The following is a 23,616-nucleotide window of genomic DNA, read 5'->3' on the forward strand; positions in this document are numbered from 1 at the left end:
AACATGAGGCCTGGGAAGGACAGAGGGGGAAAAAATCAATTGAACCTGTGGCTGATTTAATATGGAGGGCAATGGACATGAGAAGCTAGAGAGGACTCGTCTCAGACTGACTGCTTGAAGGAATGGCATTATGCTTGGGTGAAAAATAAATCACTCTGTGACTTCAAGCTACAAAGGAAGACCCAGAAGCTGTGTAGAGGAAACATGATGCCCTTTGGCCATTGCTCTTCCCTTGCTAAGACTCCAGGGACACAAGATAGAGACATGGTGAGGAAAATCAGTTGGTCATCCTGTTTGGAGTAAAAGTAGACATTTTATGTGAGACTAAACAGTGCTCATGTTTATTAAAACAGTGGGGAACAGGGACATTTTCAGTATTTCCTCAAAAGTTCATTGATCTTGCAAGAAATTAACTTTGGCAATCTGAAAGACATCAAAGTCTTTCTAAATTAACTATACACAAAAATACACTTACTCCTAACCACACATTGAGCAGGTAGTTAGTGATAACGAGGATGATAATGTCATTGAGGACTTTTGCTATATGCCAGATATTTTTATCCGTTCTTATGGCATCATCACCACAGGCTTGGAGGGCAATATCTTCATTTTAACACATTAGGGAACAGAAACAGAGGCACTGAGTGATTAATTATAACTTTTCCAAAGTCAGTGTAACTTGGATTTCAGTTTGGGTTTTTTTTTAAATTATTATTATTATATTTTAAGTTCCAGGGTACATGCGCACACCATGCAGGTTTGTTACACACGTATACATGTGGCATGTTGGTGTGCTGCACCCATTAACTCGTCATTTACATTAGGTGTATCTCCTAATGCTATCCCTCCCCCCTCCCCCCACCCCACAACAGGCCCCGGTGTGTGATGTTCCCCTTCCTGTGTCCAAGTGTTCTCATTGTTCAATTCCCACCTATGAGTGAGAACATGCAGTGTTTGGTTTTTTTGTCCTTGCGATAGTTTGCTGAGAATGATGGTTTCCAGCTTCATCCATGTCCCTACAAAGGACATGAACTCATCCTTTTTTATGGCTGCATAGTATTCCATGGTGTATATGTGCCACATTTTCTTAATCCAGTCTATCATTGTTGGACATTTGGGTTGGTTCCAAGTCTTTGCTATTGTGAATAGTGCCGCAATAAACATACATGTGATTGTGTCTTTATAGCAGCATGATTTATAATCCTTTGGGTATATACCCAGTAAAGGGATCACTGGGTCAAATGGTATTTCTAGTTCTAGATCCCTGAGGAATCGCCACACTGTCTTCCACAATGGTTTAATTAGTTTACAGTCCTACCAACAGTGTAAAAGTGTTCCTATTTCTCCACATCCTCTCCAGCACCTGTTGTTTCCTGACTTTTTCAGTTTGGGTTTTATGATGACAAAGCTGAGTCCCATACAACCAGATATAATGTCTTTCCTATTGTCACAGCAACAAAAGACTTAAGACAAAGGAGATGATACAGAGGGAGTAGAGGAGCTGACATAGTTTATCTGCAAGAGTGAGGCCCTTAACATGGAAGCTTCACACAGCCCTTTTCTCTCGTGCTCCTTCCTCACTAGAATAAATACTCCTAGGCAGAGAAAAAAATGGAATACTCACTACCTAAGTATACAAACCATGGATATTACAGAATCTTTTTTCATCTTCATGATTACCTTTCGATAATAAGAGACTCTAGAAAGGAAAATGACATCCTATATGAAAAGTGTCATAAATATACTCAAGATTTATGCATTTCGCTATTTGTAAACAGCAACAAAAAGAACCACAAAGAAATATCAACTCTTTTTTTTTTTTTTTGTATTTGTTTTTGTTTTTGAGATGGAGTCTCGCTCTGTCGCCCAGGCTGGAGTGCAGTGGTGCGATCTTGGCTCACTGCAAGCTCCGCCTCCTGGGTTCACACCATTCTCCTGCCTCAGCCTCCCGAGTAGCTGGGACTACAGGCGCTCACCACCACGCCCAGCTAATTTTTTATATTTTTAGTAGAGATGGGGTTTCACTGTGTTAGTCAGGATGGTCTCCATCTCCTGACCTCGTGATCCGCCCACCTCAGCCTCCCAAAGTGCTGGGATTACATGCGTGAGCCACCACGCCCAGCCCAAATATCAACTCTATTAATGATACATACGCTGAAGTGGTTAGGAGTAAAGTTACTGATGTCTGCAACTTACTTAGAAACGCATCAAAAAATAAGACTGATTGATGGATAGATGTACAGCTATATGATAAAGCAAGTATAGCAAAGAGCCACTGTAGAATGTTAGGTGGAGAATATACAATTCTTCATGCTTTTCTATGTGTTTGAAATGTTTCATGGTAGAATGTCAGGGAGAAGTGACCATAGAGTGAGTCTTACATTTCTAAGCTGCTCGTTTCCTGACTCCGCACTTATTTAGAAAGCTGAGCAGGTGGGAAGAGAGGAGCTATGTTGCTGGGAAGAAAGCCAGCATTGGCCAATAATAATGTTGTCCCTTCCAGGGAAAACAGGCTTGGAGAACAACTGCTTGACCACTTCTAATACAGATTCACAATCTCAAAAAAATTCTCATGCCGAGAGAAAACAGAAGCCAAAAATAGGTAAGAAAATACAGCAGGGGCAAGGAGAAGATGCCAGATTTCAACATTGCTGCACATTGTGTCATAGGCAGAGCTGCAAATGAAAGCTAGAACTGTGTACAGTTTTGCATGGTTTTGGAACCTAGACTTGGAAGGCTCTAAGGCTTGTGTATCCCTAGAAAAAAACAGGTCCTTGGTAAATATTTGCTGAATGAAGGATGCGTATTTTGCTGAAAGGTACTGAAGAAGATAAAAACAGTTTTGCAACTGCTTATCTTACCTATTGATCTCTTACTGTTTAAATTAAGAAGCTGCACATATGTGATGTCTCTTTCAACACTTTGTGCCCATATGTGTATGCATACTTACACCAATATAGTTCCTCCACACTAGATAACATGCTGGGCGTTTAGGAGATTCAGAAATGAATAAAGCACAATTTCTGCTTTACAGACTTAAAACCTATGTGGAAGAAACCCCATGTAACTATAATACATGGGATCTGATGTAGTAAGTACCATGAACAACAGAGGCCTTATATTGTTTTGTTAAGATCTGACTTTACAATATAGGTCCTACATACTGTATTCAAGTCACTGGAAACAGTATCGCCACGTATAGGAAATGGCCCCCTCCAAAAGATGGTGTGATCCAGGATACCAAGAGACCAAAATTAGAACTCTGTACTGCAGATCAGAGTCTTCTGGAGAGCCTGAGATCTTTCCTCTATTTTAACCCAAAGGGTTGAATTATCGCTTTCTGTCAAGAACATGATATTGCACAGAGAGTTGGCCCCAAATAGCCCCAGACCCCTGATCTGCAGTGAAGAGCCCCCCATAGCATACTTGGGTTCACTAATATAACTAGACAAGTACTGGTAAAACCAGGTGGTAGAAAAGCAGTCAGGAAATGGGATGGGGAAAGGGCAAAATCTGTGCCCATGGAGACATTTTAGGTATTGAAAAGGAGGTAATGTTTTCCACTAAAGGGCATCCAGTTGGAGACTGGTCTGAGCTGGCTCTCGTTTTATAACCTCTCAACACATGTGTGTAGTCAAGGCTGAATTTAAAACCTATACCGTGAACCTTAGGAAAATAAACCACATTAAACAAGCACAAATTGAAAATATTACACAAGAGATTTCACAGGAAATTGGTCCAAATTTAGCCTTGCTCTTTATGTATTTAAGCCTCTTATTCATTGCTTAGAACTTTATATCAGGATTTTAATATGAGTCTGTCCTCCCCCACCCCCACCCCCAGCCCAGTCCACCTCCACAATGGTCTGCTTAGTTTTACAAAATGTATTTTTTTAACTCCCAAAGAATCCTGCTACCTTTGGCCTGCTCTTTCAGTGCTCATTAACACATGTTCCCAAACAGCACACTGATGACTCACAGCATCAATGGTGAGGTGAGGCTGAGCAATGTACCCAAAAAATCCCACTGCAGTACCAGAGACAAGCTCCACTGTGTGATCCCTGCACCGGTGGATTTCAATGCTGATTTTACATAAAAGATGCCAGCAATTATGACAAATGTCATTAGCAGCAAACCATTTCAGTGTCTTTCAGTCTCAGAATTCTCTAATACTACTTTCCTTTCTTCTGTAGATTTGTTTTGTTTTGCTTTTAATCTTGTTGTACTGTACTTTCTCCGAGTCTCCTCAAATCCTTTTCTTGGAATGAAGCCAAGTATAGATAAATACATGAACGATTTAGAATCCCATAAATGTAACAATTCACCTTTTGTAATGACATTTGAGTTGTTCTGATGTTATCTTGGTTGGTCACATAGCAAGAGACTTCCCGAAGCAACGGCTGGACCACTCTTTCCACCTCGGGTCTGGATTTTTGCCATCAGAAATGCCCTGTGGGATGCTGCCAGGACGCTCTGGTCCACAGCCCTTCTGAGCCAGGCATTTGCCAGGTGGGAAAAGTGATGCCAAACCAAAGGGTGGTTTTGTGGGATGGACAAACATGCCCTGAGGCCACACTGGGACGTCCCATTCTTTCCCACTTGTTGCTGCCAGGCAGAATGCGATTATTACTGGAGTTTGCTTACAAACCACTTTTAGAAGGCTTATTAAATTAGAACTTGTTTTGTATTTAGTTTGGAATTTTTTAATGATTTCGAGGTCTGGAATTCATGTTGCTTCCCTACTTCTCTCTATCACACCACAGGAAAATGCTTGCTGGTGAATGTGATTAAATTTACTCTGACCTCTTTTCTTCGCCCTTATAATTCTCTACTCTTTATGGAAGTGAGAAAGTTCCAAAAGAATAGAATAAGCCGTGCAAAGAGCCTAAGGTTAGACTTCAGCTGGAAAGGGGAGGGGGCTGTCCAGAGGGCTGGCAGGAACAGGTACCCTATTGCTTTTACTGGGGTAGAACTGTAGGAAGTTTCTTTACAATTATCATTATTTTGCTAATTCCTATTTTAGAAAGATGAAAAGAACACCCGTGGCCCCTCCCAGAGCTCTGAGCTTCTCTGGGGGCACTCGCTGCCTCCTCCCCTTCTCCTCCTGTCGCAGCAGCCACCACACTCACTGAGGGGTCTTTCATCAGGACTCTAGAGACACATGGGTTTGGAAGATGCACATGCAGATTTCTGGCACGTGACAGTGAGGACCACAAGGAGCATGGGCTTTTGGAGGTGCCCCTTCAAACCAACTCAGTGGTCTGACTGGGGGAATTGCTTCCATTTTCTCGCTTATTAAAAATAGTAAAAGGGAATCAAGATGACGTAGTGATCTGATGAGCTCTTGAGAAATAGAAAACCCAGGATCACTCCATCCAAAAAAAATGCAAAGTTCTAAAGATAGGAGAATTCAAACAAATAGGGAGGTTATGCAGCCAAAGGGGCCCTTTATTATCTGTTATGCTCAAAGGTAAATACACTTCCCTGCCTTAAAGTATTAAATTTTCAAATTTTCAAGTAATTATTAACCTAGTTCCGACCGCACAGGTGTCTGCAGCCTGCACCCATCCTGACTCAATGAGAGCCTCAGACAATGAATATGTCCAGTTGCTTTTAACACCCTCCCATGCGGGCTCACTCTGGGTGGTCATCTCTTGCCCCCTCATGCCCCAGAACAATTCTGGTGGTGGGGCTTTATTGGATTTCTCGGAGCATTAGGTTTCTCGGAGCATATAAACTCAAAGACTTTGCCTTTAAATCACTTAGAGCCAGGGAATAAGGCAGAGGACGCTTCAAAAAGAGTTAGGAAAAGTTAACAGATCAAAAGAACTGTCCTGTCACATAAGCTACTTCCTTTTTCAAAAACATGTATTAGGAGCGCAGCAGTTAAAACTCTGATCAGTCATGAAAATGAGCCCTAGCCCTCCGGCTGAGGGGCTGAGATGCATTAGGCACCACCTAAAAGAAATTTCTCAGTGATTAAGCTCAGTGTCTGCAGAAACACACAAACAAACACACAAACACACACACTGAAAAACAAGGCCCACCCTGGGCTCTCCTTCCCCAGGTAAGTCCCTGGCGTCCTTTCCTTCTGTGTCCACACAGGAAGTTGGTTCAGGGCTGCTAGAATGTTATTAGCTGCTAAGAACATCTTAGAAGGCTGAGTTGAAAAGCCCCCACACCTCTCTGCAATGCTGATCTTCCATTCTTTGGAAATTATAGGGCAGACAGCTTAATCAACAAGAAGTGTGTGCTCTAGAATCCAGCAACTACTACTGAGCAGAACATTCAAGGCTAAAGAAAAAACTCCCTTGTTTGCCTCACAGTGGATGTTTATGGCATTGTAGGTTTGCAACCCAGGTAAAACGCATCTCTACTAAGATCTTTCATAGAAGATAGTCACGGTGGATCTGTTTGATCTAAAGCAGTCCTCTTTGTTCCCTTTCTGTACAAATGGAGAACCAAGAACTGGGGGCATCTCACCAAACAGGTCCCAACAGCAAGATAGCTGTTCTCCAGAAAGTAGTCTTGTTTTTATTCTTAGTTGGCTTTTTCTCTTAATGTATTTATCCCCCACATCTGTTACAGTTCAATAAAATGAGAATGGAGTGATAGTTTTTTTTTTTTTTAACCACAATTCCGTTGGCAAAGCAGATAGATCCATAATTACATGGAGACACATGTGTTCGTTTTCTAGGGCTGCAGTCACAAATTACCACAAACTGGGTGGTTTAAAAGCCACAGAAATGTATTTTTTCACAGTTCTGGAGGTTAGAAGTCTGAAATCAAGGTGTCAGCAGCAGGGGTTCTTTCTCACGGCTCTGAAGGAAAGTTGCTCCATGCCCAGCTCCCGGCTTCTGGTGGTGGCTGGCAGTCCCTGGCGTTCCTTGGCTTACAGCTCTGTCCCTCCAATATATGCCTCTGCAGACACATGGCACTTTCCCTGTGTGTCTCTGAGTCCCTGTGTCTCCACATGGCCTTCTTATAAGGACACCAGTCATTGGATTTAGGACTCACCCAAATCCTCCATAATGTCATCTTAACCTGATTACAGACCCTATTTCCAGATCAGGTCCCATCCGCAGGGGCCAGGGGTTAGGACTTCAACACATATTTTTGAGGGGACACAATTCAGTTCATGACAACATACATGCAATAATTAAAGAGGGAAGCCACAGGGCCTCGCCTGTGAGATGAGGACACTCTGAGCCTGTGAAGGACGAAGAAGTAAAGGACTGTCCCAGGGGCTGGGCACTGAGAAGGAGGCCTCAGGAAATCATCATTACGTTCCGTGAGGTATTCCCACCGGCAGAGTTCAGGTTTGACTGTGGTAGAGGTGAAATTGTGAAGACAGAGAAAAAGATAATAGTGAAATCCTGGCAGACTAAACTAAAAAGTGGAGTGGAGGTGTGCAGGTTGAAGGTGGAGGCTGTGCCCGGCGCGGTGGCTCACTCCTGTAATCTCAGCACTTTGGGAGGCTGAGGAGGGCAGATCACCTGAGGTCGGAAGTTCGAGACCAGCCTGACCAGCATGGAGAAACCCTGTCTCCACTAAAAATACAAAATTAGCCGGGCGTGGGGGCGCGTGCCTGTAATCCCAGCTACTCCGGAGGCTGAGGCAGGAGAATTGCTTGAACCCAGGAGGCGGAGGTTGCATTGAGCCGAGATCATGCCATTGCACTCCAGCCTGGGCAACAAGAGCGAAACTCCATCTCAAAAATAAAAATAAAAATAAAATAAAAATAAAAATAAAAATGAAAGTGGAGGCTGAAGCACAGGAGGCTCTGCCCATGAATGCTGCCTCTCTGCTCCTCTTGGAGCTCAGTGCTGTGGGCACCTCCTTGCAATCATGTCTGAGTGTACCCTGCCTAAAAGGGTAGACTGAAATGATACAACTTCCTTTGTTATTGTTGTTCTACCCTTTCCTGAGAGATTGAAATGGACAGATCCCCATGAAGTCTCTATGTTTCCCTTCTGATGATTTTCTTCCCTCGCATCCAATTGCTAAAAGTTATTCCATGTTTTATTCTCCCCCAGTCACCTATCACCTCGGAAGCCACAGCTTGCCTGTCCAATCTCATCCACTTTCCATGATGATGATGGCATCACTGGTTCTCCTGGAAATTGATCTTCAAGATGGTACTTGCTTAATCATACCCAATAATTCACTTTTCCGCTTGTTTGTGGTACACAGAGAGAAAAGCATCTTCCAATTTTGTAGTTTTCAAACTATGCTCTTGCTGAAGAGCCCTTTGTTCAAAGAAATGCTTATGTGGAAACCCAACTAAGTTCACATATGTGAAGCTGCTGTGGTTGAAGACATACCTGGGAAATGGGGAGTCCTGCCCACCTGGCCAATCTCCACACCCCTCATGCTTGGCAGCCCCTGGGCAGGCTCTGTTGGGCCCAAGTTAGTGGATTCGAGATGCCCATATTTTAATAATTCATCTTTATATTATGGCACCTAGATTTCACATTACAACGTTCTGGGACCTGCCTGCTATTTATTTATTTAATTTTTAAAAAACCATCAGTTATCTTGTTTTTCCCAAGAAATTTAAACAGTTTCCCAAGAATTGTCATATGTCAGCCTGTGCTCTGCCGTCTTCTCCCTTGGGGTCTGCCATCTAACTTTCCTCAAGGCTCTGATGGAATCCAGCTCTGTTTGGACGCTCCTCTAAAACTCACCACACGTCTAATTTCAGTACAATTAACAAAATTTGTAAGTTCTTTTCATTTCTTGCCTGGAGATAAGGACTGAAAATTAAGTCAATTAGTAGAGAAGATAATGTATACTAGAAGAAAAATGAGATGAGACCCGTCACCATAAAAACTGATATAACAGTTAGACTTTGGAAAACTCCCAGTTTTCCAGAGAAATCCATCATGGAAACATGAAGGATCAAATGCTTTTCATGGAAACACCTTGAAAACAAGCTTCCTATCATAAGACTAAAAAGAAGTTGATGCAACAGGGTCTTTGATGTAAAAGTTAACAATGGAACTCATTAAGAACTGATACAAACAATACACTACTGTGACTTCGTAAAAATGTGGTTCCCCATGAAGGTTACCATTGAGAATGAACAAATTAAAGTTCTGTCTTTATTAAACTCCTTGCTGATGAAGGCCATTTCCCTTGGCCTTTCTCTACCCCTAAATTCCAAGAACAAATGAAAAATGAAAAAGCAGCAACTCTATACTCCCATGAAATTTTACCTAAGGACAGGCTTTAATACTACTGAGAAAGTGCGGGATTTCTGTTTCTTTACAGCACCATTTTGTCACCTTTTATAAAAACCCAGACAGGAATGCTCCTTTGCAATATTTTCCCACTAAACAGTTTTGCTATATAAATATCCAGGACCACAAATCCCCGGAAATCACTACAGTGCAACTTTCATTTACTTCTTATTCGTACAGGGACATTCACCCAAAGAACATTTTGTGCAAAGGGTAATAGCAAAAGAAGTATCTTTCCAATGCCTAGAATGGGAGAGGAGGTTCTTCTTTCTCACCCCACTCTGGCACTACATCTGTGAGAAGGTGTGCACCAAGTCACCTGCATTCTTGACAGGCAGACAGGGCATTGATTACCCAGACATGGCGCCTCCCTTGCTTCTAGCGAGGTCACCTGGGTCTTCCTTGCCCTATCTAAAAATCACAGTTGGCTTTGCGATGCTTGACAGATTGTTTGGGTGCCTGTGGAGACAAAGCTAACATTCACTGTACTGTAGTGTAACTGGAGGCTGTTGGGTGTTTTCTTCTGATTCAGCCTGTCTTAGGAAGCTCTCGAGGGTCTGATTCAACCACTTGAGCTACAAACAACTGCTATGGGAGGAAGAGGTAAAGGGGAGGAGAGAGACACCCATACTTGAGGGCGTTTGCGATTCTCTTTAAGCACCCGCAGGCCTCTGCCTGTGACTGCGGTACAGGCCTTGGCAAGGAACCAACCAAGTCTACGGGAAAAATAACGTCTGGAAGAATGTCTTGTCATACTCTTTTCTCTTTAATGGCTTGGTGAGCCTTTTCACCAGGCACAGCTTCTGTTGTGAACACTCCGCTGGTTAAAAAATCCCCTGGCCACACTTTCTCTGAGATCCCTAAAGAGGGCTGGAGGAATATTCAGGCACAGTTACTTCAAAATGATACAGCAAAGGAAAGAAGAAATAATACAAAATCTGGAATCTGGAGTTTGTGTGCATGAAGGTTAAACACATTGGGAAAAAAATAAAGTTCAAGTTGACACTGTTCTGCCTCCTAAACAGTCTTGCTGCTTTTTGGCTGGGGGTTTCCTCATTCTTCTGCACTTTGTCTCTCAGACTGTTTCGAACCTAGCCTCTAACTGAAGACCCATCTTGTTATTTATTTTTCTGTTTTTAATTAGTGTCATGAAAAAAATTAACTTTCATCTCCAGATTTGAGAAAAGCCAAGAATTCAGACCTCCAATCAAAAAAGCTTCCTGAGTGCCAGCGCTCATTCATGCTGGTTTTGTATCTGATGCACTTTTCATTCAATTTGAAGCTCAATAGGTATGAAACCCAATGAAATGAACCAAGAGAAGGACATCGTCCAAACATGTTGAAGCACTTGTGGGTGATTGGTCGGGCCTTTGTGTTCTGTGGCTCCTTTGAGAAGCCTCTGTCTCAGGCAGGCTCCAAACTGCCAACTCAACCAAGCAAATAATAATTATTCCTAATGGCAATAATAATTATGGAATGCAGTGGCCCCAATATAAGGCTGTTTGTCTGTGGCTTCAGGTGGGGTAGCCAAAGTTTCACACACTCTTTTTATAAAAATATCTCACTCTCTCTATCACACACACACACACACACACACACACACACACACCAATTTGCCAAATGAGATTTCGACAAACTCACTCCTCTGGTCCTCTGCAAAGTGCCTGACTGCAGAGCTGCGTTAAATAAGTAGCAGCTATCTACTGTGTGGGTGTGTGTGTGTGTGTGTGGTGGGGGGGGGATTGGGACATATCTAGCAGTTGACACCACATGCCCCCCACACACACACACAGACACCCCTCATTTTCCTTTTAGTTAAAAGTCTTCAATTTTCTCCAATTCCAGAACTTTAATTTCATCAGATTTTTATTTGGGTGTACCTGGTCTGTAAAATTCCTCAGTCACCTCTAACAGCATGAAGCTAGTTGAATTATTTTAAATTAATTCTTTCAATGTTTTAGGAAGTCTATGATTTGGAATAGGCATCTATAGGTTGCCTTTTGTTTAGTTTTGGCATTTAAAATGTACACTGACTCAACATGGGGCTTTGGAAGGACTTTAGAAGTAGACTGGTTTCACTGAGTTTGCAGATTCATCCAGTAGGCTTCCCTCCCACAACCCAAACAATACTGGAATGGAATCAGCTACTACTTCATTTACCTTCTCTTTAATCTAGTACCTTACTGCTTATCTCTTTAAATATGCAATTTGAGCAAGACTCTTGAGAAAAATGAGATGAAGTGACATGCTAAGCAGAGATCCCTGAGAGTCTGTCAAATGCTTAGCCTCCTGCCCCTATAGATTCTAAGAACGTCATTGCTCATCTGACAAGTGTTCAATGGCTCAGTGATTTGGGGATGGGTATTTGCTCTTCCAGGTTCCAGTTATCATTATGATTATTCGTGTAGAAAATGTTAATTTTGTATTCCATAGACTAAAAATAATACACTGGAGGTCAGCTGTAAAGTGCTGTATGTTTGGCTTGTGAATTACCACCGCTGGACCAAGATATCATGGGCATGTGGTTATTCAGGAAGTCATTTCTAGCATTTCAAAGATGTTTGGGGCCATCTGTTCTCTGCAAAGATCTGTGACCCTGCGAAAGCAAACCAAGCACATTCCATCATGTCGCTACCCAATGCTCACAAGGGTCCTATCATTTTACAGACTTTACTGGCCTAATCATCAGCCAAAATGCACTTTGCCAAAGGGGGGAAAACTATAAAACTCCAAATTCTTTTAAATGTGTCTGGTACCATTAAGAATGTTTATTACACTACAGGAACTTTTAGTTGATATTTGCCAAAAGCACAACATACCTGGCAAATGGATTACTAGACTACCTGCTAAATGTGAATGAATGTGTTTTGTAGAATTCTTCTTCAGCAGTCTATGTCAGCCAAGTAGTGTTGTTGTAAGGTGTGAGCTATGATAAGGAAACACACTTGTTCCTAAGAGCTTGTTTCAGAATTACTGGGAATTTGAGCTAGGAGAAAGCATTTTTTAGACAACCTAGTTTCATTCTTTCTTTTTATAAGATGGAAAAGTCAGGCCCCCAGCAGGGAAAAGAAGCCTGTTCAAAGTCTAGAGCTCAGGCATGGTACAGTCAGAGTCACCAGCCTTGGCTTTCTATCCCTAGAGCAATGATGTTGCACTGCCTCATTGAAATAGGATTCCATCTGTATATAACAGAATCTTAATATCAAGGATTCCCTTTACATTCAAAATTTGAGATCAAATTGGATGTTTATGTGTTATTCTGATTCAATCAAAGATAAAATGCTAATGGTGTTTATGTAATCTTTAAATTATCATTAGAAAGGATATAAAAGATGATTGTAGAGAAAATTTATTTGGTGAAACATAAATGAAAAATACATAGTAAAGAACCTGTTGAATGAGCTATCTTTTGAATCTCAAAGTATCTGATTACATGAATATATCATACATGCAAAAGGCATCATAGGCTATCTCTAAATTTCTAGATTAATGCTTCTTTTTTAATTCAGAATCTATCAAACAGTTCAGACAAGAGTTATTTACATTTTATGAGACATATAGTATTATAGAATATAAAAGCTCCAAATATCTGAAATGCCCACTGGGACATCATCCTATTACTTGGACATGTTCAATCTTCAAAAAAGCAAAGTGTACTTCCGGTTCCAAAGGACCAGCTCTGAATTACCAGGTTCAATTCAAGTTTCTCCTAACATGTTCAGTTCACACAGGGCACTGCACATACTAATCATTTTCCCACATTAATTCTCTTTTTGATATTCTTCAATAAATGGTTATATTCAGTCATGGGACTCTCTCTAAACACCACAAGCCATGTGAACCTGCTAGGTTTTCATTCTTGCTTCTGGATTTGTAAACAGGAAATACTAAGCCAATCTTGATGTAGGAACTATGACAAGTACAGAAAAGAACAGTTAATTTTTTCAGTTTGCATTATGGGAGACTACATACTCTCATTCCCAAATATTCACTCACATGGCACCTTATCCAAGGCTTACACAGAGGAAGACACTAACCGGTGATATGAGCTAAAGCTTTGTTTCAGATCTTCCACAAAATAATTCCCCAAATAATAATAATTCTAGAATATAAGACAGTGGACTGCATTTTCCCATAGAACTGGGTCTGGCAAAACCATCATCCAGATCTCTTGCGTTGGACTTGTTTTACATGTTTACTATTTTAGGTGTTTTCCTAGTTAAAGCTCCGAAAATAAGCCACTGTTAGCAAAGTGAGAATAAAAGAACAATTTCCTGATAAGATTACTTCAAGAGAGGAAGCTATACCTAGTCATGCACGCAGCACTGAGTCCCCAGAGAAGTTACCTTACCACGTAGTTTACAAAATTAAATTCATTATGAAAATAATTAACATTTTAGTGCTGAAAAGAACTTTGAGAATTTTCTAGTGGTACCCCACCCCCAAATTTTACAGGTGAAAAAACTTAAACCTGGGCAAGTTAAGTTTCTTGGGAACTGTGGGATAGTGCGTGGAGTACGTGGTCTGGATTCGAGTTCTGGCTGTGGCCATTATCACTATGACCTGGAGCAAGTCACTTAATCTCTGAACCTTACTTTACTCAACTGCAAAATGGGTGTATTAATTCCCAGGTAACAGAATCATGCATGCCAAACTAGTAGAGATGTGCCCTGTAAACAGCACCTGACAAAGAGAAGAGGTTGCTGTTATTCACCTAAGAGTTGAGCCTAGAAGTCAAGTGTCTCTGACTTCATATGTTAGGACCCCTCCCTTTTACTGCCATGGGCTTCTCTTCCCAAACCCTGTTCTGTTCTCACTCTCTGGGCTATGTGAACATATCTAGGAGGTCAGATAATCTAGAGCTTCTGCCAAACTTGGCTCCTGGAAGAAAACAAACCAAAAGAGAGAATAAATTTGAGACAGAAAAGAGGCAGCAAATGAGAATTTTAGAGCTGAGACTGACCCAAATTTTAGAGCTGAGACTGACTCAATTAATTGGTTAACCCCTTTATATGTAGGTAAAGGAAACCAGGCCTGGGGAAGCTGAGCGCTTAGCCAAGGTGGCAAATCTTTTAAATGGCAGAGCCTGAATGTCTAAAACCCATGACCTCTGAACCCATGACAATGCTTTTCCTTGACTCCCCTCTGACCTGACATGGTTTTGCTCCAAGCAAGCTCTTGTCTTCCAGGCATATCTTTTCAACATGCTAGCACAAAAGAACAAATGTCTAGATTTACTGTAAGCACAGAAAGAATGATCCCAGGTTAGTTGCTGTAGAAGTAGTCCCTCATTTGTGCCTATCTTTTCCAAAAATAGAAGGGAGGAAATGCATACTGAGACACTTACATGGAAGCTTCAGGAACTCTGAGGGCCAGGTTCTGTGTAGAAGTTCCAGAAATGAAGTCTTCCTCCAAGAAAAGCTCACAGGCAAAGTCACCTGTCCCCTCAGGAAGTGGAACAAATCTGGAAGTTGAACTGCATTTGGACAGGGAATAGTGGTCTTCCTGCAAGCTAAGAAGCCAAATATAGAGCAACCAAATGTTGGAGACAGGGCCGTCACCTCTCTGTGATGCTATAGTTTTCTTACACATGAGGGGATGAAGTGTTTGGCACTGTAACCAGATAGACTGAGCATTAGCTAACTCCTGTAGATGATTCTGCCAGTCTCAGGCACACTCATGGGTCTTCCACCGCACTGGTATTGCCACTGTCAAGAGCATGGGGAAACATGTGCTTTTGAGTCCAATAGACCCATATTCAAAACTCTGTTTATCTCCCTGGCTGGACAAGTTACTTTTCTTCTTGGAGCAATAATATTGGGGGTAAATAACAGCTACCTCTCTGAGCTATTGAAGAATTACAGGAAGTAACATGCAAAGCTAGCTCAGTGCCTGACACATAGTAGATCCTGAATAAATATTAGCTTCCTTTCTCTTCTTCAGTGTCAGTATCAAGGCCCTTTCTAACGAAGGGCTTGAGCCATTGGGGAGTGACCTCTGATTTTCTCTCCCAAGTAGAGCAGGCTTGCTGTGTTCCAGGTGGGAAGCTGAGATGACACTAAGACACAATGCTTGCCTGAAGAATCAGAGGCAAGGACCAGATTCGAAGAGGAGAGCTGAGGTATTTTTCTGCCTCTTGGAATACCCAGCCATGTGCTCCCACGTTCTGGCTCTACCCCCTTCATCTGACCACAATACCATGTGGTGTTACAACTTTTGAATGTTAAGAAACATTATATTTCCTCAAGTATCAGTACTTAATGTTTCGTTCCACACATAAAACCCTGTGAGTGGAAGGCTGCCGGCCCCCTTGTCAGAGGTAATTTCTCAAGGCTCTGCATGGGATTTAACGGGAGCCATATGGTTAAGTCTGTCAACCCTCCCAGAAAGCATCCCCCGGAAGGGCCCTCGTAAATGTTCTCGGGGCTGTGAAAGATCCAGCAACTTTCCAACAATAAAGCTATGTTCATAGCCGTGATAGTCAGCAAAACACAAAGCAGGAAATAATGACTTCTGGTCTGCATTACTCAAAGGGGCTTCAAGTTGTCCTGGCTAAGGGCTGAGGACCAGTGACAAGCCGGGACCTGCTGCCCCGCTGCCTCGAGCAGGAAGGAGGCTGGCCTGAATGTCCCCAGCATTAGCCTGTGGTAGATAGTGACAGTCTTACTCATGCTCACTTTGGTTCGAGAAGCTTTAGAAAGCTCTTAAAAATGGATTCATACACATATGCATTGACAGGGCAAACACATTCTTAACCTGTAAGCTGCTTTGTCATTTAGGTCTTCTTTAAGCCATGACCTTCAGTGATGGCATCATTTACCAACTTCTCTACTGTTCTTTCCCCCACCCCCAGCAACAATGGCACAAACCCCTCAAATCTATTAACATTCCTATCTTGAGGGAACACTGGGCAGGAACGTTAACTCACACAGCAAAGCCACATGACTCGTAGCATTGCTTCTGCCACCAACAAATTTTGAGATGTAATCAGCTTTTCTTTTTATTATTATTTTTCTTTGTTTGTTTGTTTTCCTTGGCCATGTCCATTGAACTACATCTAATATTCTGCATGACACATAGCATCTGGGATTGCAAAGAGAAAAGGGATAAAGAGGCACAGAAAAGGTAAGAGGAGGTACAATTTATGACAAGTCTTGGCACCTTTTCATCTTTACATAAAACAAGATTGTCTTCTATGATATTTTACATAAATTTCTGGCTAAGTTTTATGTCTCTGTTGTCTAGCTACAGCCCCATGCAAATAGGGTTTATAACCAAATGCCTAAGTTACACATCTTGTGGAAATATATGTTCCAGGATTAAAATTGGTGTAAAATCAGGGAGGGTTTTTTTACATAAATGTCTTCATATATGCATTCTGTTGAACATATTTCTGAGTTTCCTGATACAGCCAGCCAATTCATTCTCTTAGCCAGAATACTCCACATTTGTATATTCTGATGTTAGATATATTTGGCCAGTGCCCTACAAAGAAGTAAAAGGTAAGAAAAAAATGTGTAGAATATTTTGGAAGCGTCTCCCATAACCCGTCAGAGCTCTGTACTGATATCCATTCTTGTAGAACTCCAAATTCCACATTATCTTCATTGCTCTCCTGAAGAATTACTGAGTGTAAATTATATACTATCACTTATCCATAAAGAAGAATCAACTTAGTTAAGAAAGCTGGGATCTATTAAGATTATAGCCATCTACTCAACTGATTATTGACTCCTACAAAAATGTCTTAGATGATAAGAAACAGAGAGACAGAGAGAGTGTGTTAACTTCCAGTAGTGCTACCTACCCTTCTGCCATTTTCCCAGGCTTTGCTGACTTGATCCTGAATTAATGAGCCTGTTACATGATAGCTAATAAAAATGACTGGAGGAGAGATACTGTTTGGATTCTGCCACATATTTGGTTCAAGGCTGAATCGATTTTATCTCTATTTAATACATGCTTGTTTTCTGTCTCACTTGTCTTCCCCACAGCCCATGGCTCACTCTTTTTTTCCATCTGGGAAACTTATCTCTGAAAATGCTACCATCAATCAGCCAAAGACACTCGTCCCGGCACAGCGTCTGCCAGTTTGACTAAGCACAAGCAGTCACTAGTTTGGGGATGCCTCCTACACTCTCCATAGCTGTGTGTTTTTCTAGCCTGCCCAACCACACAAGAGCAATTTGAGATATTTATATTTACCTCTGGTTTCTATTGAGGTAATGGCGCTACTTTCACAGAATTGAGCACAGGGCATGGTATGGATTGCTGTGGTATGGAATGGAAGTTGCACGTGTTGTCTGTCTACTTCCTTTTAACATTACTTCTTTGGATTTTTGCATTTGCACTCATTTTGGTCTGGTTTGGCTCAGTGCCTGTTCAAAAAGCATGAAAATCAAATGCATACAAGGATGCCTACCCTTTGTCCCCAAAGTCCTCCCTGATAACTGGCACTACTCCCATTTTCAAGTCCTTTATGTTGATAGCTCTCTCAATACATTCAAGCCTCCAAGCTTAAATTTTGTACTGTGAAAAGAGGGAGACAGAGAAGAGCGAGAACATGGGGTTGTCTGCAGCAGCCAAGCACTGATAGAAGGGAAGGGAAGAGGCGGGAGCAGGAGCCAGGCGGCCCCATCTCCCACAAAGTCTCAGCCGTGAACACACCCGCTGGCCGCAGCACAAGAGCACTGTGCGTGGGCACAGGTGGGTCCCAGCCTTTCTGGCTGGATGCAGCTTAAGCACTGAGCCTGAATGAAGACTTTCATTGCTGTTTGCTGTTTTTCTTGGCCAGTAGCCATGGCAAACATTTGCAGGTGGCTTGGCCAGATTTTGACACTTAAATATTTGAGGTTGTGATAAAAATCAGAATATTACTACAATATGGTTCTGTGCAGCCTCAAAAAAAATAAAATAAAGTAAAAAAAAAAAGCTATCTGCAATTTCAAATGCTCATTTAAAGACACAGTCTCCAGAGGGAACTCATGTTTTCAAATAAGTACTCATTTCCTCTTTCCTGAGAGAAATAAAAGAGTCAACCATCCCCAAATGTTACCACCTAGAGTTTCATACTGAATCCACTGGTGAGATGGGTTGGGTTATTTCTTGCTGAGTCTCCAGGATCATCCAGGCAAGGTTTTGGATGGAGAAAAATGGAAATGACAAGATGTGTGGGTTTGAATCAACATGGCAAACACACCAGGGAGGAATCTGAATAAAAGAAACAGCCTCCCTCAGGCTTGGCAATGAGACAGAGTCCTAAAAGTGACAATTATCTCCTAGAACACACCAGGAGCGACACACAACACCCCAGGCTGGAGAATAAATGGGAAGATGGAGTGTGTCCAAAAGGCATCCATACCAGAGAAACACCCGCCTCCATCCAGGCATGGTGACACAGCCTACAAATGTCACCCAAATGTACAGTCCTGGGCCAGCTGGGTAAATTATCAACAGAGTCAGCACTCATCTTAAACTTTAGTGCTAGCCCTCAAAAGACTGTTTCATAAAGACCAGCTTTGTGCTAACAATGGCTGAATACTAAGGGCCTCCAAAAGGGTAGTTGGTTAGGGGGTGGCAGGGAGAGGGCGGCAGGAGAACTCCAGGGGGGAAGGAATGCTGTAAAACTGCTAGTAAACTCTAGCACATTTTATGTTTTTTCCCCTTGAAAGAAAAATAAAATAATTATAATTAGCTGGCCTAACTGTGAATTGTCTGCTGAAAGCCAAGCCACTTGAGAGAAGTGCCTGGAGATTTAGATGCTGTCTTTATGAATCTACCCCACCCTCTTAGCATACTATGGGTTCTTGATTTAGATAGCAGCAACATTTGCTCTCATGGTCATTTGAGAAGAAAAGAAATCTTTAGCAGAGACACTTACCCACCTAGCATTGACTCCTTTCAACAAAGCCAAGCATTTGAAGGGCCAGGTTAATGTTCTGTTTCTTGAATAGAAAACCAAACGCACCTACAGCAAACTCACAAAATGGTCATTACCCATTACCCATTACTCTCATTTCTTAAGGTGGGTCTAAAGGTATCACAGCCATTCCTGGTAAGTTGAAAATGTGAGACAAGGTGCCCCTTCTGGAATATCCTAGGGAGGAATAAGCCAGTGTTCCCTGCGGGTCTGGAATTCTTATAACACCAAAAAACAAGAGGGAAAAGACCTACTGGCAAATTGTGGAGCAGTTTCTAAGTTTTTAATTATCACTTCCAATATTTGACTGAAAATTCAAACAGAATGTTGACACACATACCAAACACAGCAAGCACCTCTTCTCATTTTAAACAGAATTCTGGAAGCATAGAGTAGCCAGTTCTCAGCAGCCAGCAACAGAACTTTATCACAGCTCCTTGGCTTAAAGTTATTACCTTTTCTTCATAAGAACCCATGTGCTCTTAAATCTTTTATTTCACCTTTACTCTCGTGAGGTTGGAAAGAACAGACACCATCCTCAATCTGGGGATAAGGAAGCTGGGCCAGAGATTCTGCGTTTCTGAGAAGCTCCCTGGAAATGCCCCCGCTGCGGATCCTCAGACCACACTTGGCATATAGCGAGGGGCTAGAGCTAACACGGGATACCCAGAAGGGAGAGCTCTTTCCATCACATGACATGGAGTATCTGGTGTTCAATGACAGGATCTTTCTACCAATTTTTCCTCAATGCCTCAGTATTGTCCATTTGCATAAATGAGAGAGAGGGGCCTGCTTTCTTTGCTTTGTCTACTCCGGAAATCAGCATGGACCAATGTAGAGGAAGGAGAGGGCTAATAAGGAGGCAGTAGCAGGAAGGAGAGGGCTAGTAAGGAGGCAGTTACAAGAAGGAGAGGCAGGAAGAATGAGCAGAGGGTAGGACGACTGTGGAAATATGGTGGTCCCCCTTACCCGTGGTTTTGCTTTCTACAGTTTCAGTTAATCGTGATCCAAAAATATTAAAAGGAAAATTCCAGAAATAAACAATTCACAAGTTTTAAACTGCTCACCATTCTGAGTAGCATGATGAAACTTCATGCCATCCCAAGCCATGCACCCCTGGATGTGAATCATCCCTCCTGTCCACCGTGTCCACATTGTGGACACGCCCCACCCAGTAGTCACTTAATAGCTATCTCAGTTATCAGATGGAAAACACATATTACACACAGGGTTTGGTACTATCTGCACTTTCAGGTATCCACTGGGCAGCTTGGAATTTATCTCTCACAGACAAGAAGGGATTGCTGTACACAGAAGATGAGGTGATGAGTGTGGCAGCTCCCAGGAAGGGAAGGGCACACTCTGCTGGAGACAAGGCTGAGCTGGTAGAACTTCCCTCCACCATGTTTGTTCTGCACACTATACTCTGGTCTCCATAGCAACCATGGGTTTTCCTACAGTCATCTTAAAGTTCATAAATCTTGTCTGACGAAATGATGACACAGAATGACTTGCTCCCCACCCCACCCCTACCACCCAAAGTCCAGGATCAAAACAGCTTCTACCAAGCAGAGATTCCTCCCTTCTCCCATCAAAAGCATCACTCTGAGCTCTAGGCAATATCATGACAGCCAGAAAAACCAACCAATCTGAGCACCAGAAACCAGGAGAAAGTCCAGGACATTTCCTGAGTTCCAGCCAGGACCCAGGGGCAGCCAAGGAGGGCTCCTTACCCGATCTGGCGGTTGGTGGAAGGTGCCTGAGTGATGACAGAGCTGGACTGGGGCGACGGCATGGCTTGCTGAATCACAACGCTGGTGTCGTGGTTGGGCAGCCGAGCGCTGCTAAGCTGGTGAGTTCCGGGCCCCGTCATGGCCCCACCAACTGCATTATGCATCGAGATATTCTGCCCAGAGAAGACACAGGGGAAAGGTCAGGAGGAGTCAATGTTTTTATTCTACTCTCAAGCTCTCAAAGGCCAAAACTGGGAATCTAGTCATGTCAACTATATACAGAGTTATGGCTTCTGGCAAGCCATGGGCCCATTCATCTTATTATAACATACAGCTACAAGGAGATGAAAAATAACTACTCACCCTTAGAGTAAAGCATGTGAGAAAATGCCTTAAAGTTTCCTTACCACTCTGCTGCCATCCTGATGTGAGGTTTGCATCAGAGATATTTAGTGCTACCTTCTCTGACTTGGAGGATGAATATCAGATTTGAAAATGATTTTTGTGGTAAGTGCATAATACTGTGATTTAGTGACTAGTCATTCTGCATCCTGCTTTGCATGACAAGCACACTGGTTTTTTCCCTTTCATTTTTAGTCCTATAAGAGTGCCCAACCATATATATACATTTTTTAAGAAAATGACTACCTTTCCAAATCATAATCTCAGGACTGAGGACACAAGCTCAACAACCTGTGGAATGAGGATGGGTGATTGGAATACATGACAAGACATCTGGGATCCAATGATCAGAACAAGTGTTGCCGCTTTCTGCTGTATTTTCATAAAATCCATCTCTCACAATGCATGGAGTAATGGAAACACAGAACAATAATCAAGCATCTAGTTACTTGTTCCATGTCTTTTCCTCTGGAACATAGGATGTTTGTATTCACAACTCTATCCCGTGGTGCTTGGACCATAGTAGGCATTCAACAGATGTATATTAATAGCATGAATAAACCAGTGAAAGAACATGAGATGTCTGAGTCACTTACAGGACCTAATATCATGTATTTATTTCTGATGCCTTCAAATGAAGGTTTATTTGTTTAAAATTCAAAAGTAAGTAAAATATGCGAGATAGGTCTTCATAGAAAAGAAAGTTATTCAGACAACCAGAGAAAATTCACACTGAGCAGACAAGGCTGATCAACACATTGGGACTGAAAGGTGAGAAAGAAATTTACAACTAGTAAAGAAAGAGAAAGTGGCATAGTGCTTATGCCTGTAATGTCAGCACTTTGGGAGGCTGAGGCAAGGGGATCACTTGAGCCCAGGAGTTTGAGGCTGCAGTACTACACTCCACATTACAGACAGAGGGACAGAGTAGACTCTGTCTCTGTCTCTAAAAAAGAGAAAAAAAAAAGAAAGAGAAAGAGAAAGTGCTTGGCCAAAGTAATAGGTAAGGGCAATAAGTAAGTCTTTATAAGTGGCAAGGTACAGCTCTTCAGCCTAGAATGGTGGAGAAATTTAAGAGGTCTATTGGACAATGGGTTGAAGATGGGAGGGAAAAAATGGAGTGCCACTAGCAATTTACTAAAGAAAAAATATGTATCTGTCTGTGCTTTGGTGTTAGCAAAGAAAAAATAAATGTTACCCAAGAGAACTAGAAGTGATCCTTTGAAGTTCTTCTGCAAAGAAAAGGATTTCCTGCACTACGTGTTAAACGATGGTGATAACATATACGGTATTTGGGGTGGCTGTGTCCATCACATTGCACCTTTCCCAGGTTTCTGATTTCTAAATCCTGACCACACAGTTTGTCAGGAGTCCAGATGGAAACTGGGCACCTGGCTTAGACTGTGAGCCTACTGTGTCGTTGTGGGATCCCAAAGGCAGGAACAGGCTTATATATACTCACAGTCCAAAGGCTTCTGTTATACACTGGAAAATTTTTCTGACGTGGGAAAACAGTGTGATCGGGTAAAGTAGGATGAAAGGAAATGGCAATGTGCACTGGTGGCAGTGCAGGAACACACTTTCGTTCTTTTTATAGGATCTAGAGATTTAGAGAATTGGACTAAAAATCATAATCAAAAATAAAGAAAATTGTGTTATTTCTTTTGAAAGTGAACCTTGACAAACTTATTTCCCTGGGTCTTAAGGAGGTCAGAAACTATAGGTACTATTTAGTCCATTGTTTAAGTTCAAAGACACTTAAAATATTTCATCTTGTTCATAGTCACCTACTCTATCAATAATAGATCCAAGGCACAGAACCATTTTTGACTCTCCTTTTAGAATTATTGATGCTGTACAATTTAATTTTTAAGATCACAATCCTTAAATTCACAAAGAAAAATATAAGACATATGACTCTCCTTGAATTATCCTGGATGCCTCTTTTCCATCACCCTCTTAGGCAGTTTCCAAGTCCTACAAATTTAACTAAGTGTCCCTCATCTCTTCCAGTCTTTCCATCCATCCTTCCACCAACCTATAACCAACTGCCATCATCTTCTATCCTTGTCTAGACAATGTCTCCTTCATGCACTCTGGCTTCTCTTCCTCCTTTTTCCCATACTACAGACTGTGATCTTCTCAAAATGCAAAAGTGATCACATCACACACAGCGTTTGTGAGGTTCCCCTCCTACCCACTCCCCAGAACATACACCCTAAGCTATCGGTTTGGAAGACACTGGCAGCACCCCTTGTATGGCCTCCAAAGCCTGTGTGGGACCCTTCCTACCTCCCAGCTCAGCTCACACCACCTGCACT

General features: G+C 42.1%; 1 protein-coding gene across 3 annotated transcripts in view; it reads right to left on the reverse strand.

Moving 5' to 3' along the window:
- Positions 1-23,616, reverse strand: part of CREB5 (cAMP responsive element binding protein 5) — a 416,932-nt gene that overhangs the window by 235,987 nt on the left and 157,329 nt on the right. For all 3 annotated transcript variants that reach the window (XM_054559357.2, XM_054559355.2, XM_054559356.2), the window contains exon 5: positions 20,894-21,066. In XM_054559357.2, coding sequence (XP_054415332.1) covers positions 20,894-21,066 — 173 coding nt within the window. The remainder of the gene's footprint in view (positions 1-20,893; positions 21,067-23,616) is intronic.

The sequence above is a fragment of the Pongo abelii genome, chromosome 6, assembly GCF_028885655.2.
Source record: "Pongo abelii isolate AG06213 chromosome 6, NHGRI_mPonAbe1-v2.0_pri, whole genome shotgun sequence".
NCBI classification, from domain to species: domain Eukaryota; kingdom Metazoa; phylum Chordata; class Mammalia; order Primates; family Hominidae; genus Pongo; species Pongo abelii.